Source organism: Phaseolus vulgaris, chromosome 6, assembly GCF_051622355.1.
Source record: "Phaseolus vulgaris cultivar YP4 chromosome 6, ASM5162235v1, whole genome shotgun sequence".
NCBI lineage: Eukaryota > Viridiplantae > Streptophyta > Magnoliopsida > Fabales > Fabaceae > Phaseolus > Phaseolus vulgaris.
This window is the reverse complement of record NC_143503.1, coordinates 25,249,694-25,261,754: the sequence shown is the minus strand read 5'-3', so window position 1 is coordinate 25,261,754 and position 12,061 is coordinate 25,249,694. Positions and strand designations below refer to the sequence as shown.

The 12,061-nt window shown below is 32.0% G+C and overlaps 2 protein-coding genes across 5 annotated transcripts; one reads left to right on the top strand and one right to left on the bottom strand.

Moving 5' to 3' along the window:
- Positions 1 to 5,835: 5,835 nt before the first annotated feature.
- On the bottom strand, positions 5,836 to 7,962 carry LOC137831536 (pentatricopeptide repeat-containing protein At3g62890). Its single transcript, XM_068639255.2, has one exon. It carries the CDS (start codon positions 7,960 to 7,962, stop codon positions 6,235 to 6,237), a length of 1,728 nt encoding a protein of 575 aa, XP_068495356.2. The 3' UTR covers positions 5,836 to 6,234.
- A 239-nt stretch (positions 7,963 to 8,201) lies between these two features.
- Positions 8,202 to 11,187, top strand: LOC137831535 (uncharacterized). Of its 4 annotated transcripts, none has more exons than XM_068639249.2 (7): positions 8,202 to 8,390; positions 8,642 to 8,765; positions 9,481 to 9,594; positions 9,708 to 9,986; positions 10,093 to 10,206; positions 10,838 to 10,910; positions 11,001 to 11,187. In XM_068639249.2, exons 2-7 carry the CDS (start codon positions 8,703 to 8,705, stop codon positions 11,036 to 11,038), a joined length of 681 nt encoding a protein of 226 aa, XP_068495350.1. In that variant the 5' UTR covers positions 8,202 to 8,390; positions 8,642 to 8,702; the 3' UTR covers positions 11,039 to 11,187. The 4 variants fall into 4 exon arrangements, with proteins under 4 accessions (XP_068495350.1, XP_068495351.1, XP_068495352.1 ...); XM_068639250.2 differs by having other exon boundaries at positions 8,348 to 8,488; XM_068639251.1 differs by having other exon boundaries at positions 8,357 to 8,476.
- The last annotated feature ends 874 nt before the right edge of the window (positions 11,188 to 12,061 follow it).

Sequence of the window (12,061 nt, the reverse complement as noted above, 5' to 3'; positions counted from 1 at the left end):
AATATCTAAAATAATTTTTATTATTGATAAAAAAATTAAATTAGTATTTAATTAGTTTTAAAGGTTTGTATGATATTATAAGTTGGTATACAAATTTATAAGATTGGTCAATATAGTAAAAATTACACCTGTTTATAAATATTATAATTTATGTAAAATTTTCAATGGTTAAAGTGGCTTGGATAATTTTGTTTTAATTATGTAAGAATAAATTCAACTAATTGGACCACAAAGATTGCTGTTCCATCTAAAGAAGGACCTACTTTGAAATTTATAATAATCTCATCATAAACTCAAATACCATATCATATTGATTGAATCAAGGACTTTATCCTATATCCAGAAATGCAAGTAAAACAATTAATTTTAAGTATCAAACCCAATTGCACTCTTCAAGCAACAAATTTCTCCTCAATTTGATTTGACATAAAAAAAAACGACAAATAAACTTTGATCTTTAATTTTCCCTCCATAAGTGTATATTTGTTACGTGCAGTTTTCGATAAGCATCCACATAAGGATCATAAAGCATTTCCAAGTTTGATTGATTTACCATTAATAGTTAAGTTTAAAAGTTGTGTTTATGTATAAAGATTTCACCATCACCAAATTATTAATATTTAATTATTTTTTATTATTAATAAAAAAATTTAATAGTTTCTATTCAAAATTACAAGATGAATTATCTAATTTTTGAAAAGAAGATGAAAATCGTGTTTGGTGAATAAAATTATCATCAACACAATGAACTTTTCTCTTAAATCAAACAAAAAAATTACGATAATAATTTTTATTCAAGTGAGATATCACAATATAATTGAATTTGTACTTCAACTCTATAAAATCTATCTAAACTCCATCCAACATTATTTTTCGGATACAACTACTATTGAATTTGTTCTACAAATTCTATCTATAATCTATTATACATTATTTTTCTGACAAATATCACAATTTAATTTAGTAAGATAATAATAATAATAATAATAATAATAATAATAATAATAATAATAATAATAATAGCTTAACTTTAAAGTTAAAGCCAAAAGAATATAGACCTTTGTGCTGATTAAATTTTTGGTGAATTGTATATGTGGGATGAGTAATTATAAAGATTAGATATCCGGAATTGTTCATTTTTATTTATTTATTTATTATTGATAAAAAAAATAATAATAATTTGATGATTATTATTTTTTTATAAATTTATAATGTGTTTGTATGTTATTTTATAATATAATTTTGAATTTAAGTCATATGAACAAAACTAATTTGTAAATTTTTTAATATTTCTTTTTACATTTGATCTTTTGTCAACATAAAATTGGTAGCTTTTCTAATATATCATAAAAGACATGCTCTAAGATAATGATGGGATATAATTGTGAAATCCAAAATGACATTAATAAATTAAACATTAAATACTAAAAAAAGGAAATTACTCATGAAAAAAAATGTGTGAGAAACATTTAAAATTATTGGATAAGATAGATGACGATGAATATGTTATTTTTGAGAATGTTGTTGTTTCTCTACCCTTCATGTATCTTCATAGTTTTTTCCTGCATCTTCGTAAATCTTTTAATTTAAAAATTATCCTTAAGTAAAAAGTATTAAGCTTTTTTTTTTTTACTTTTGAATTATGTCTAATTCGTAAATCTTTTGAAATATATTCTGAATTTCAATCCCTCACCGTACACTCTCGTGCTTCAAGATGCAGGGTACTATAATTAGTTAATATTTTTAAATCAATAATTTTATATAACAATTAAAAAAACCTATCTCTTGATTAACCCATTCAATTCATTCAACTAAACCTATTTTGATAATTCTATTTATAATAGGTTTGATAAGTCCCTAGATAAAACGTGTGTGTGAAGCATAATGATGGAGAAAAAAATAATGAATCTTAATATAACCTTGAATAATCAAAATTAGGAACGATTAGATTTTTAAAATTTTCACTTTTATTTTTATTTTTTGAAGTTTTATAATAAATAATGAAATAAAGCTTTTGTTTTCACTTTGTAATGATTTTTTTAAGAAAAAAAAAGAATATATATATATATATATTTATTTTTTTTCAAACTAAATCAATGTCTCCATTGTTATATGGTGTGAACATTTAGGGTGCAAAATCTTGGACTATTGTTTAGTGCTATATATAAACAAAAGACTTGAAGGAAAAGCTTTCCACTTCAGTCTAATAATGTGCGTTACTAATAATGGTTTCTTTTGTTATGAAGCTAACATTTTCAACCACATAAAACCACTAAATCATGAAACATCACAATGGCTATATGCCTCACGTCACCATAAAAAAGAGCAAAAAAACAAAACCCCATCCTTCAATGGCCAATAAATATCACATAATGTAATTTTCCTCCATTCTATTTAACTCATTTATTAAGAGTAATAAAATTAATTACTATTTTTTATGGGTTGGGAAGGTAATGTGTTCGTGGTATTGGATATTTCTTGAATGTCACTTCCTGATAGTCTTTGATCTGAAATGGGAGATTACCTTTAAAAAGTCATCCGATGCTCAAGTCAGTATTCAATATTATATGATTGAGGGTAATACATGTTACTAAACAATATTTTTACCTTATCTTTGTGTATTTATATAGGATTAAAATGAGACTTATTTGCTAGTAAACTCGGTCTGACATGAATTACCCGATCAATCTCAGTATTAAGGAATGATTTCATACAAACAGATTATGTACCTGAGTGGAGAGATGGGGCCAGGCACGGACGTAGTATAGTTGCTGACGTGTCGGTCTTCTTCTCCTTCAGTCGGTCACTCCTTCTTGGTGTCTCCTTCGGTCGGGCGGGGGAGGGTACCTGCGAAGGCACTCCGACGCTCAAGTAAGTATGAGATTCTAAGTGTAGTTTAGTAAGTGAATGAGAACGTACCTTTCTCTGACTTGAGCACCGTATTTATAGGATTGCCTAATGGGCTTTCTATCCCTTGGGCTCAGGGTGGTTATGGATAGGTCTTACCAATCGTGCTCCGGAATACCCGGGGAATATATCTTCTTCACACACGTATTCCTTATTCTTCGGAGTTGTATTTTAACTACCTTAGTTTTGTCACGCGCCCTCACATTTATTATAAGTTCGGTCGGTCGGTCGGCCACGTGTGTTCGTCCGGTGCCTGCCGGTACAGATTACATTAATGAGAACTTAAGTGATGGTTTAACTTGGTATTATGAGACGTATTCAGCTGTTAAAGTTTTGATCATAGATGTCGAGGTATATATATATATATATATATATATATATATATATATATATATATATATATATATTTTTTTTAAATAGTTGTATTAAATCTTATTTATTATATCCTCTCCCATCATTAATATACTTAATGTTTTATTTCTTTTATCAACTATGCACGTCAATTATCAGAGTCAGATTTCTAAAATATTTTTATTCAAGACAAAATTATACTTCCGAAAAAACATTAAACTGTTATTACTATTTTTTTCCATTTCAATTAATTGTTTAAGCTTTTCATACACAAATCAAAACAATTCAATATCATAAAGTAGTTTTGAATTTTTTATTATACTTTTTTTCATTTATACTCTACAATAAATACACACTACATGAGAATGTATGATTAATTAAAAATTAGGTTAAAAGTAAAGTTATTGTTGTCAAAAGAATACAAATAAATAATAACAATATTTAGTTGTGTTGAACTAAAAAAAAATGGATACTTACAAGTTATAGAGGGAGTAATGTCTTTTAGTGCCTGTTTGGATCCACTGTTCCTGCGGACAGAAATAAAGGTGCACCCCCTGTTTGGATCTGGGGATGAAGGAGGATGAGGGAGCGGAGGAGTGGGTGGGTGGAAGGTTCAGACTTCTTCTCTCAAGTGCAAAGAAATAAGTGAGAGAAGAGAGAAAGTCACCTAAGGATGTCTGCAATTACGCATGTGCCTCCATATTTTTATAAAATTTGCTATGAATTAATCACATCTAATTTTGTATCTATTTTTTTAACTATCCCATTCACATATAATAAAACATAAAAAAAATAACTAAAATTGTAAAAAAGTTTATATATTAATAAAAAAATTAACTATATTAATAATATAAATATTAAAATAACAATAATTTTTAAAATAAATTTTTAAAATAATGATATAAATATTAATTAAAATCATTTCAATTATTTTAATTTTATTTCAAATAAACTGTACACACCCAAAAAAAATTAATCATTTATAATAAAAATAAAAATATTAAATATATTTCTAATAAAATAAAAATGCCTATATATTAATAAAAATAGTATAAAAATTAAGTTAAATTAAATTTTACAAAATATTTCAGATTTTATTATTTAAATTTTTTTAAGATAAGAGTAAATTTGTAAATATATATAATTTAAAGAATCATAAATAATATTAAAATTATCTAAATATATTAATTTACATAAGGGTAAATTTGTAATCTTACAATTTACACAATTCAAAATAATTCAAAATATTCTTACAACCATCACATCATTAACATATTTCAATAAACTTTCCTCACATATCCATTCTAGCATATCCCAATCAAACAACCTCAACTTTCTTCACATTTTCACTCCCTCGTACCCTCAACTTTCCACTCCCCCACACCTTCTAATCCAAACAAAGTCTTACTTACGGTTTATTGAATTATCTTACTACAAAAGTCACTCATGATGGGTACTTTCCTAAAAAATAATTAACAAAAGAGACATTCTACATTAATTTTTACAAAATGTTAAACTTCATTTTATTTTTATTTTTAAATACCAGGGAGTAATTCTTTTTATAAGGATTGTTCTTTCATTAGTGAAATCCACTAAGATCGGTATAACGAAGAATGCTAAATAATTTTTATGAAATGTTAAGTAAAAGCTTCATTATCATTGTTATATTTTTTATTTGTCCATAAAGATTAATGCATGTAAGAAGTTTACAACAAATAGTTCATTGTACTTAACCAAACGAGTTATATAAATAAGAAATTCTTTCACTACACGTCCCCTGAAAAAAAATAACACAGTCACTGCATTAATTCAATTACCATCATATACATCACCGCAATCAAGAAATCACTATTTGTGACAAATTGAAAAGAAAAAAAGAAAAATAAGCAGAAGAGCATGAAAAAGAAAGGTGGTGATATCTTTATCATCCCCTTCTGCCAATAATATTCCTAGTCACATAAATCAAAATAATTGATATTTCATCTTGTAAAACTAAATTGTTTCATATTTCTTTATGGATACACAACCCTTATCTATCATGAGTCATTACTGCTGTCAATTGATGCTATCAGCTATCAACTGAGTCATCTATTGGTACTCCTTATTCCTATAAATTTTATTTAGGCCAGGGAAAAAAAGTAAGGGGTCGAGAGTGGCAGAAGGAACAAAACTGATGTCATGCTCTCACCCTGTGTTAGGTCACACGTTTTGCCACCAACAAATAGCATGCTGATATGGAAAACGTAAAAGCTAGAATTATAACACAGGAAACAGTTTGATAATAAAAGAATCAAGACTAGGATATATGGATCTACAACTATTAGCTTCTGATAATCACATCTGAAATTGATGTAGAAAATCATATCTAAAACTTGTGGTCTTGGTGCTAATGTGGACAATAGAGAGTGAGGAGATATCCGATTGATGTGCAGTTGAATGCAGGAATCCAGAAAGAATATGGGCTTTCATTTTCCATTTTCTTCCCTTATTTTTATTTATTCATTTTGTTGTTGTTTTATCTCTCTTAAACTCGTGAAATGAGGAAATTCATTAAATTTTGTAGGGAAACCCAAACTTTGAAAATAAGTATGTTATCATGAAAAAAGCCTACCAATAATTAAGAGTGTGCTTGCATATCAGTTCCATCCAACTAAACCCACATTCAATACAAACCAATCAACCGCAATCAAACGGATTTGTAGACACACCCTCCCAAGGGAATATATATCCTTTTCTTAAATGGTGAAATATGTGGCCATCTCTAAACTATTTGTATCTCTCTGTCTGTCAAACACTTTGGAGTTTGGACACAATCTTGATCACTCGTGACAGTCCTCTTAAACTCTAAATTATCCACAGTTCTGATGTAATCACCAAATGCCGTTACCAAAAGCCTAAAGTAATTCATAAATTTTCACTGTGATCTTTAATTGCATGTTCCTTATTTTTATTCTCCTCCTGTATTATGCAGCACAATCAAAACGTTTCAGTGAGTAAACCAGCTTCAGTTGTCCTCAGTCCGATTGTTTCAAGCATTTTGTAAATATCTGAAGAACATTCATGCTCTCTGTCCCCAGCAACAAAGCGATGAACTCTACCCTGCAGTTCAATCAAACTCCAACCAGCAACTTTGTCAACAATTCTCTCACTCATTAACTCCCTTATTCTAACTACATCTTCCCACTTCTTCACTTTCGCATATATTCCAGCTAACTGCACATAATGCCCATCATGGGTTGGATCTAACTCTATCAACTTCTTCCCAATCTTCTCCCCCATCTCCACAAATCCATGAAGCTTACATGCATCAAGCAGCATTGCCCACATCACAGGATCTGGCGCAATTGTCATTCCCTCAATCAACTTAACTGCCTCATCAACTAAACCGGCACGAGCAAGGAGATCAACCATGCAGCCATAGTGCTCCATCTCAGGTGGAATGCCATAACAATCAACCATCAACTTAAAATAATGCTTCCCTGCACCAACCAAACCAGCCCTACTACAAGCATTAAGCACACCCACAAATGTCACATTCACAGGACGAAAACCTTCATCGATGAACCTGTCAAATAGTGCGAGCGCCTCCTTGGCGCAATCATGTGAAGCAAGAGCGCAGATCATAACATTCCACGTCCACACATCCTTCTTCGCCATTCCATCAAACAAGATTCTCGCCTTTTCAATGCAACCACACTTTGCATACATGTCAACCAAAGCAGTCCCTATATGAACAGTCATTGGAAATCTGAGGGCCTCAATGGTGGAATGAATGAATCTCCCACAACAAAGCAAACCCAACTGAGCAGAAACCGAAAGCAAGGTAACCAATATGGCTTCATTGGGCCTCACCCTCTTCTTCCTCATGTCTCTAAAACACTCCAACCCATCTTCAAAAAGCCCATTTTGAACATACCCCATTATCATAGTACTCCAAGAAACAACATCCCTTTCAGGCATTTCATCAAACATCTTCTCCGCAATCCGAACATCCCCATTTCTCACTGCACCAGCCAGCATAGAGTTCCACGTGACCACGTCGCTGCAAAGGGCATCTTCCTCAAACACCCTTTGGGAAGAATCAGCATCACAACACTCGAAGTAGAGGTGAATCAGAGCGTTCCGGACAAACACGTGGCAAGCATAACCGAGCTTGATCACGTGTGCATGAACTTGAAGACCCAATTTGTTGTTCACGTTGATTTTTGCGTTCTTGGAGCAGGCGTGGAGCAGGAAGGTGAAGGTGTGCTGGTTGGGGTTGAGAAAACGGCGTCGCATTGCGGAGTAGAGAGAAAGAGAGAGAGAGGGCGAAGAGTTGGCTTTGGCATGACAGCGGATGAGGGAGTTGAAGGCGAAGACGGTGGGGAACGGGATCGAGCTGAAGAGAGAGAGTGAGTATCGGAGAGGGAAGGGAACGGTGGAGGAGAGAGAAAGTAGAGAGAGGAGGTGAACGGTGAAACGGGCATGGCCCCAAACGACGACGTTTGCATGGGTTTGCTTTATTTGTTTCAGAGAAGGTCGTGGCGCACGATAATGGAATATTGAAGCTTGAGAATTTGAAAGAATGGGTTTGGTCTTATTGCTCAACATAAACAAATTTGTTGTTCTTCTACTGTCACACTGTAATGCTTCTTTTTCTGTAACATGCTTGTTTTTGAAACTCACCAGAACACCACCTGTCAACGTGTCATCAATCACTGCCATTCAAATATTCCCTTCCATCTTATAATTACTATTATTATAAAATTCATAAAATGGTATTAAAAGAATTTATTATAAACTTATTTTAAAAATTTATTAGTCATATCATATTTTCTGGCATCAAATTTCTTTAATTTTTATTCTAAATATTCTAAATGTGATTGAAATCCAAATAAAAATGAGATATTATTCAAAGCCTTCTACTATAAAAACACATTTTTTTTAAGAATTTTAATTCCTCTGAAATTTTTGGTAGAATTTTAAATCTCCGAAAATCTGAAGCATCTTTGAACTTTCTTTCAACGAACCGTCCAACCCGCTCAGCCTGCGGACCGGACCGGTTTTATTTGAAGTGGGTTTTATACATTAAAAAAAATGGCGCAAACGTGTCGTTTTGTTTGTTCAATTCTGTTACCCTAACTGAGGCACTCGTAAGTCTTGTTCCTGAACTTGTGGTGGCTGCAGTTAACTTCTTCTTTCAATTGATGGCAATCACTGCATTACATCCATTGCAATTGTTGTTTGCTATGTACCATTAACTTCTCCATTAGTTCTATTTTAAATTACTGAATTTACTCAACTCCAATTCTTACTTGAATTAATATCTTCACACCTGCATGTGTTTTTGTCTTCTTTAGTTTTCCACTGTCTAATCTTTTTTTTTTCCTTTTTCATTTTTAAGCATATAATTGTTGCTGAAGAGAGTTAAACACCAAGAATTTCACTGCCTGAAAGTTGAATATATGGAGACTGAAGCTGACTCAAGAGATAGTTCTCTCATTCTGCTCAAACAAGGAGCTGAAGCTGTAAGTTTAGTCACACCCTGGATTTGTAGTGTTAATTAACACCTACCCTTGATGTAAAGTTTCTATCTTTTTCTTGTTTTTACTGGTGCTCTCACCTTGTATGTGCAATCACTCCATTGTATTTTTTGGTAGATAGCAATTGATTTCTAGTTTTCTGCCTTTGAGGGTGTAAAGTTTCAATTTTGGAGAAATTGGTAACAATTGGTAGCAAGAAGGACATTGATGAATAATATCCCTGATAATGAAGTTTTTGACAGAGGAAAGTAGCCTCACCGAAAACATCCTAAAGGTACTCCCTTTATTTCCCCATTGAACCAAACATAGCTAGTAGGTTATACAACTCTCCAATTTAGGCCAAACACTACAACACATTTATTTATTCACCAAGAAGGTCATCCAAGAGAAGGGCTAAGAGAAAAACCATTTATAAGCCTTCTCCTACAGTTATATCCCCACCGGTCAGAAAAAGTTCAACTTTTCTCTTTCCAGCTGTTTGGTTCAGTGGAAAAATAATGAGAGTACCTTTTGGGATGTTGTTGGTGAGGCTGCTATAGAATAATGTTCTTCCTCTAAAAGTTTCAAGCTTAGAGGAAATTCCTAGTAGGATAAGGTTTTTGTTTGTTGTTGGTGTAGTTCTTCTGCCCACCGTTTTGGATGATTCTTTTTTATGAATTGCACTGAATAAATTGTGACCTTTTCATGTTACTTTCTGTAGAGGGTTTTTGAGTCTTCTTTTGTGGGAAGGAAATCCGTTGTCAAGGAACGCTTCTCAAAGAAGTACAGGCATCCAGCTTTGGATTCAAAATTGACCCTCAAGCGCTTAAATGCGGTTAGATTTAGAAAATTTGTGTTAGTTGTTTTGCACTGAAGCTCTATATATTAAGCCCTGTTTATTGTTGCATTTCTTGAATGCTTTGTTTCACCAATTGTTTTCTTGAGCAGGAGGCTAGGTGCATGACCAAAGCAAGGCGACTTGGGGTTTGTACTCCTGTGCTGTTTGCTGTGGATCATGTGTTGCACACTTTAACATTTGAATATGTTACTGGCCCTTCAGTCAAAGATGTGTTTCTTGAATTCGGGTCACATGGAACTGATAAAGAATGGCTGGACAATATTGCATCCCAAATTGGTGACGCAATTGGGAAGTTACATGATGGTGGTCTTATTCATGGTGATTTAACAACATCAAACATGTTATTGAAGAGTGATACCAAGCAGTTGGTAAGTTCATTCATGTCTCAGGTCCTCTAATATCCAATTATCTAATCTATGCAACATGAAAAATATGGTCAATGGTTGTTACAGAAGTCAAGTGTATTTTGCATAGGTTCTTATTGATTTTGGTTTGAGCTTCACTTCAACTCTTCCAGAAGATAAAGCTGTTGATTTGTATGTTCTGGAAAGATCTCTTATCTCAATGCATTCATCGTGTGGGAATGTGGTAAGCCAACTTTTCGTTTTCTCTTAACTGTCATGCCTAGAAAATTAAGGAGATGAAAACAGTTTTATCTGTCTGATATAAGAATTTGAATTAGAGGGGCACGCCACTGAGTCAATGCTAAAAGATAGCATATAACATAATTTGGGGTACGTTTTACCCAAAAAACTCTGTTCAACCTAACTTTAGTACACCAAGTTTAAGCCTTACAATTTACATAATTTTCATAAACATGCTCTAGGGTTAATATTTTAATTAAAGCTGTCAATGGAGAGGCCTGCCATGCTTGTGATAAGTTTTTTTCCCAAAAAATTACCAATGGAATAAAGGCTTTTCCCAATTTCTTGTTTTCAACTGATCATAATCAGGACTTTATAGTTTGGGCAATGTTGTGCTAAAGAAACAAAGTATTGAATAGGATGAACTCTTTATCTCACAAATGACCAACAATAGCACTTCCTTTTGTGGCAAAGAGGCTGGGATTTACTTCACCACCCTATAGATCCATGTCATCTAACTTCACATTCTAGAGACTTTTCTATAATATGTTTTCTGCTTAGTCTAACAGATGTTATGATTATAAACAAGCAATCAATTGAATAACAATTTTGAACATTGGATTTTGTCTGGACAGATGGATCAAATTCTTGCTGCATACAGGAAGTCATCAAAACAGTGGTCATCCACATTAAACAAGCTAGCACAAGGTTATACCCTCCCTCTTCTACTTTGTTCAACTTTTAACACTTTTTCTTCAATACATGCTACTTACTTCCATACATTTTCACTACTTGCAGTGCGACAAAGAGGGCGGAAGAGGACGATGGTTGGATGAATCTTTCTCAAATTTCATTTCTTTATGGAGATATAAAACATGACAACTAAGGATGTTATTAATGTAGTTTATCTCACATTCTCTCTCTATTTGTATTTTTGTAGTGTGCTTATCTTCTGCAGTTTATAAAAATTGTGATGACTTTTAAATCTTGGATAAACTGTTAATTTTTTTTAATAATGTATCAAAATTAAAGTGAATTCTAATTGTTATCAATAATGTATCAAAATTAAACTTTAAATAATATGTATATAATAATTGTTTGAAAATAAGTTTTTTCAATACCAACTTCGTGGGTCTTTGAAAAAATTAACCTTTTTAACAAAATATCGTCTTTGACTCCATCACATTTTAACTGCATGAGTATGGTTTATTTTAGGTCTTACTTTTTATCTTTACCTTTATAATATTAAAAAACATTTAATACTTTTTTTTATCCTCTTCTAATCCTATTGTATTATTTACCATATTTTTCTATTCAAGAAACCAACCTAAAATCTTAAACATTCACATTCTAGCATCATACTGGTCAGTTATCACACATATTGATTCAAATCCACACTGAAATCTCTGGATATTTACTAAAATTGGATACACTAATCTTCCATGCATTCAGTAAGAAATTCATTGAGTTGTGCTAAATATATTCAAATCAACTTCTTATTTTGATAGTAATTTTTACATTTTTTTTTATTCATATTAGGAGAATTTGGTGAATCCTCTATTGGGACAACTCTTCCAATTTACATGTGGACATACATGGCTGTATTCTAGGAAGCACATGGTTTGTGTCTTGCTTGCATTAGAAAAGTCTTCTGTTATTATGACTTCATATAGTGCATAGATGTTCTTCTACACTACACAATGCTATCTCAAGAAAATCCTTTGAAATTATGATCAATTGAAGTGTGAAGGTACAAATTTCCATGTGATTTCTGGGTGTGAAACCTGCACCAATAACTTAACATAGTGCGATCCAGGAAATTATCTGCTCATATTCACCTGCCCTTGATCTCCACTCAC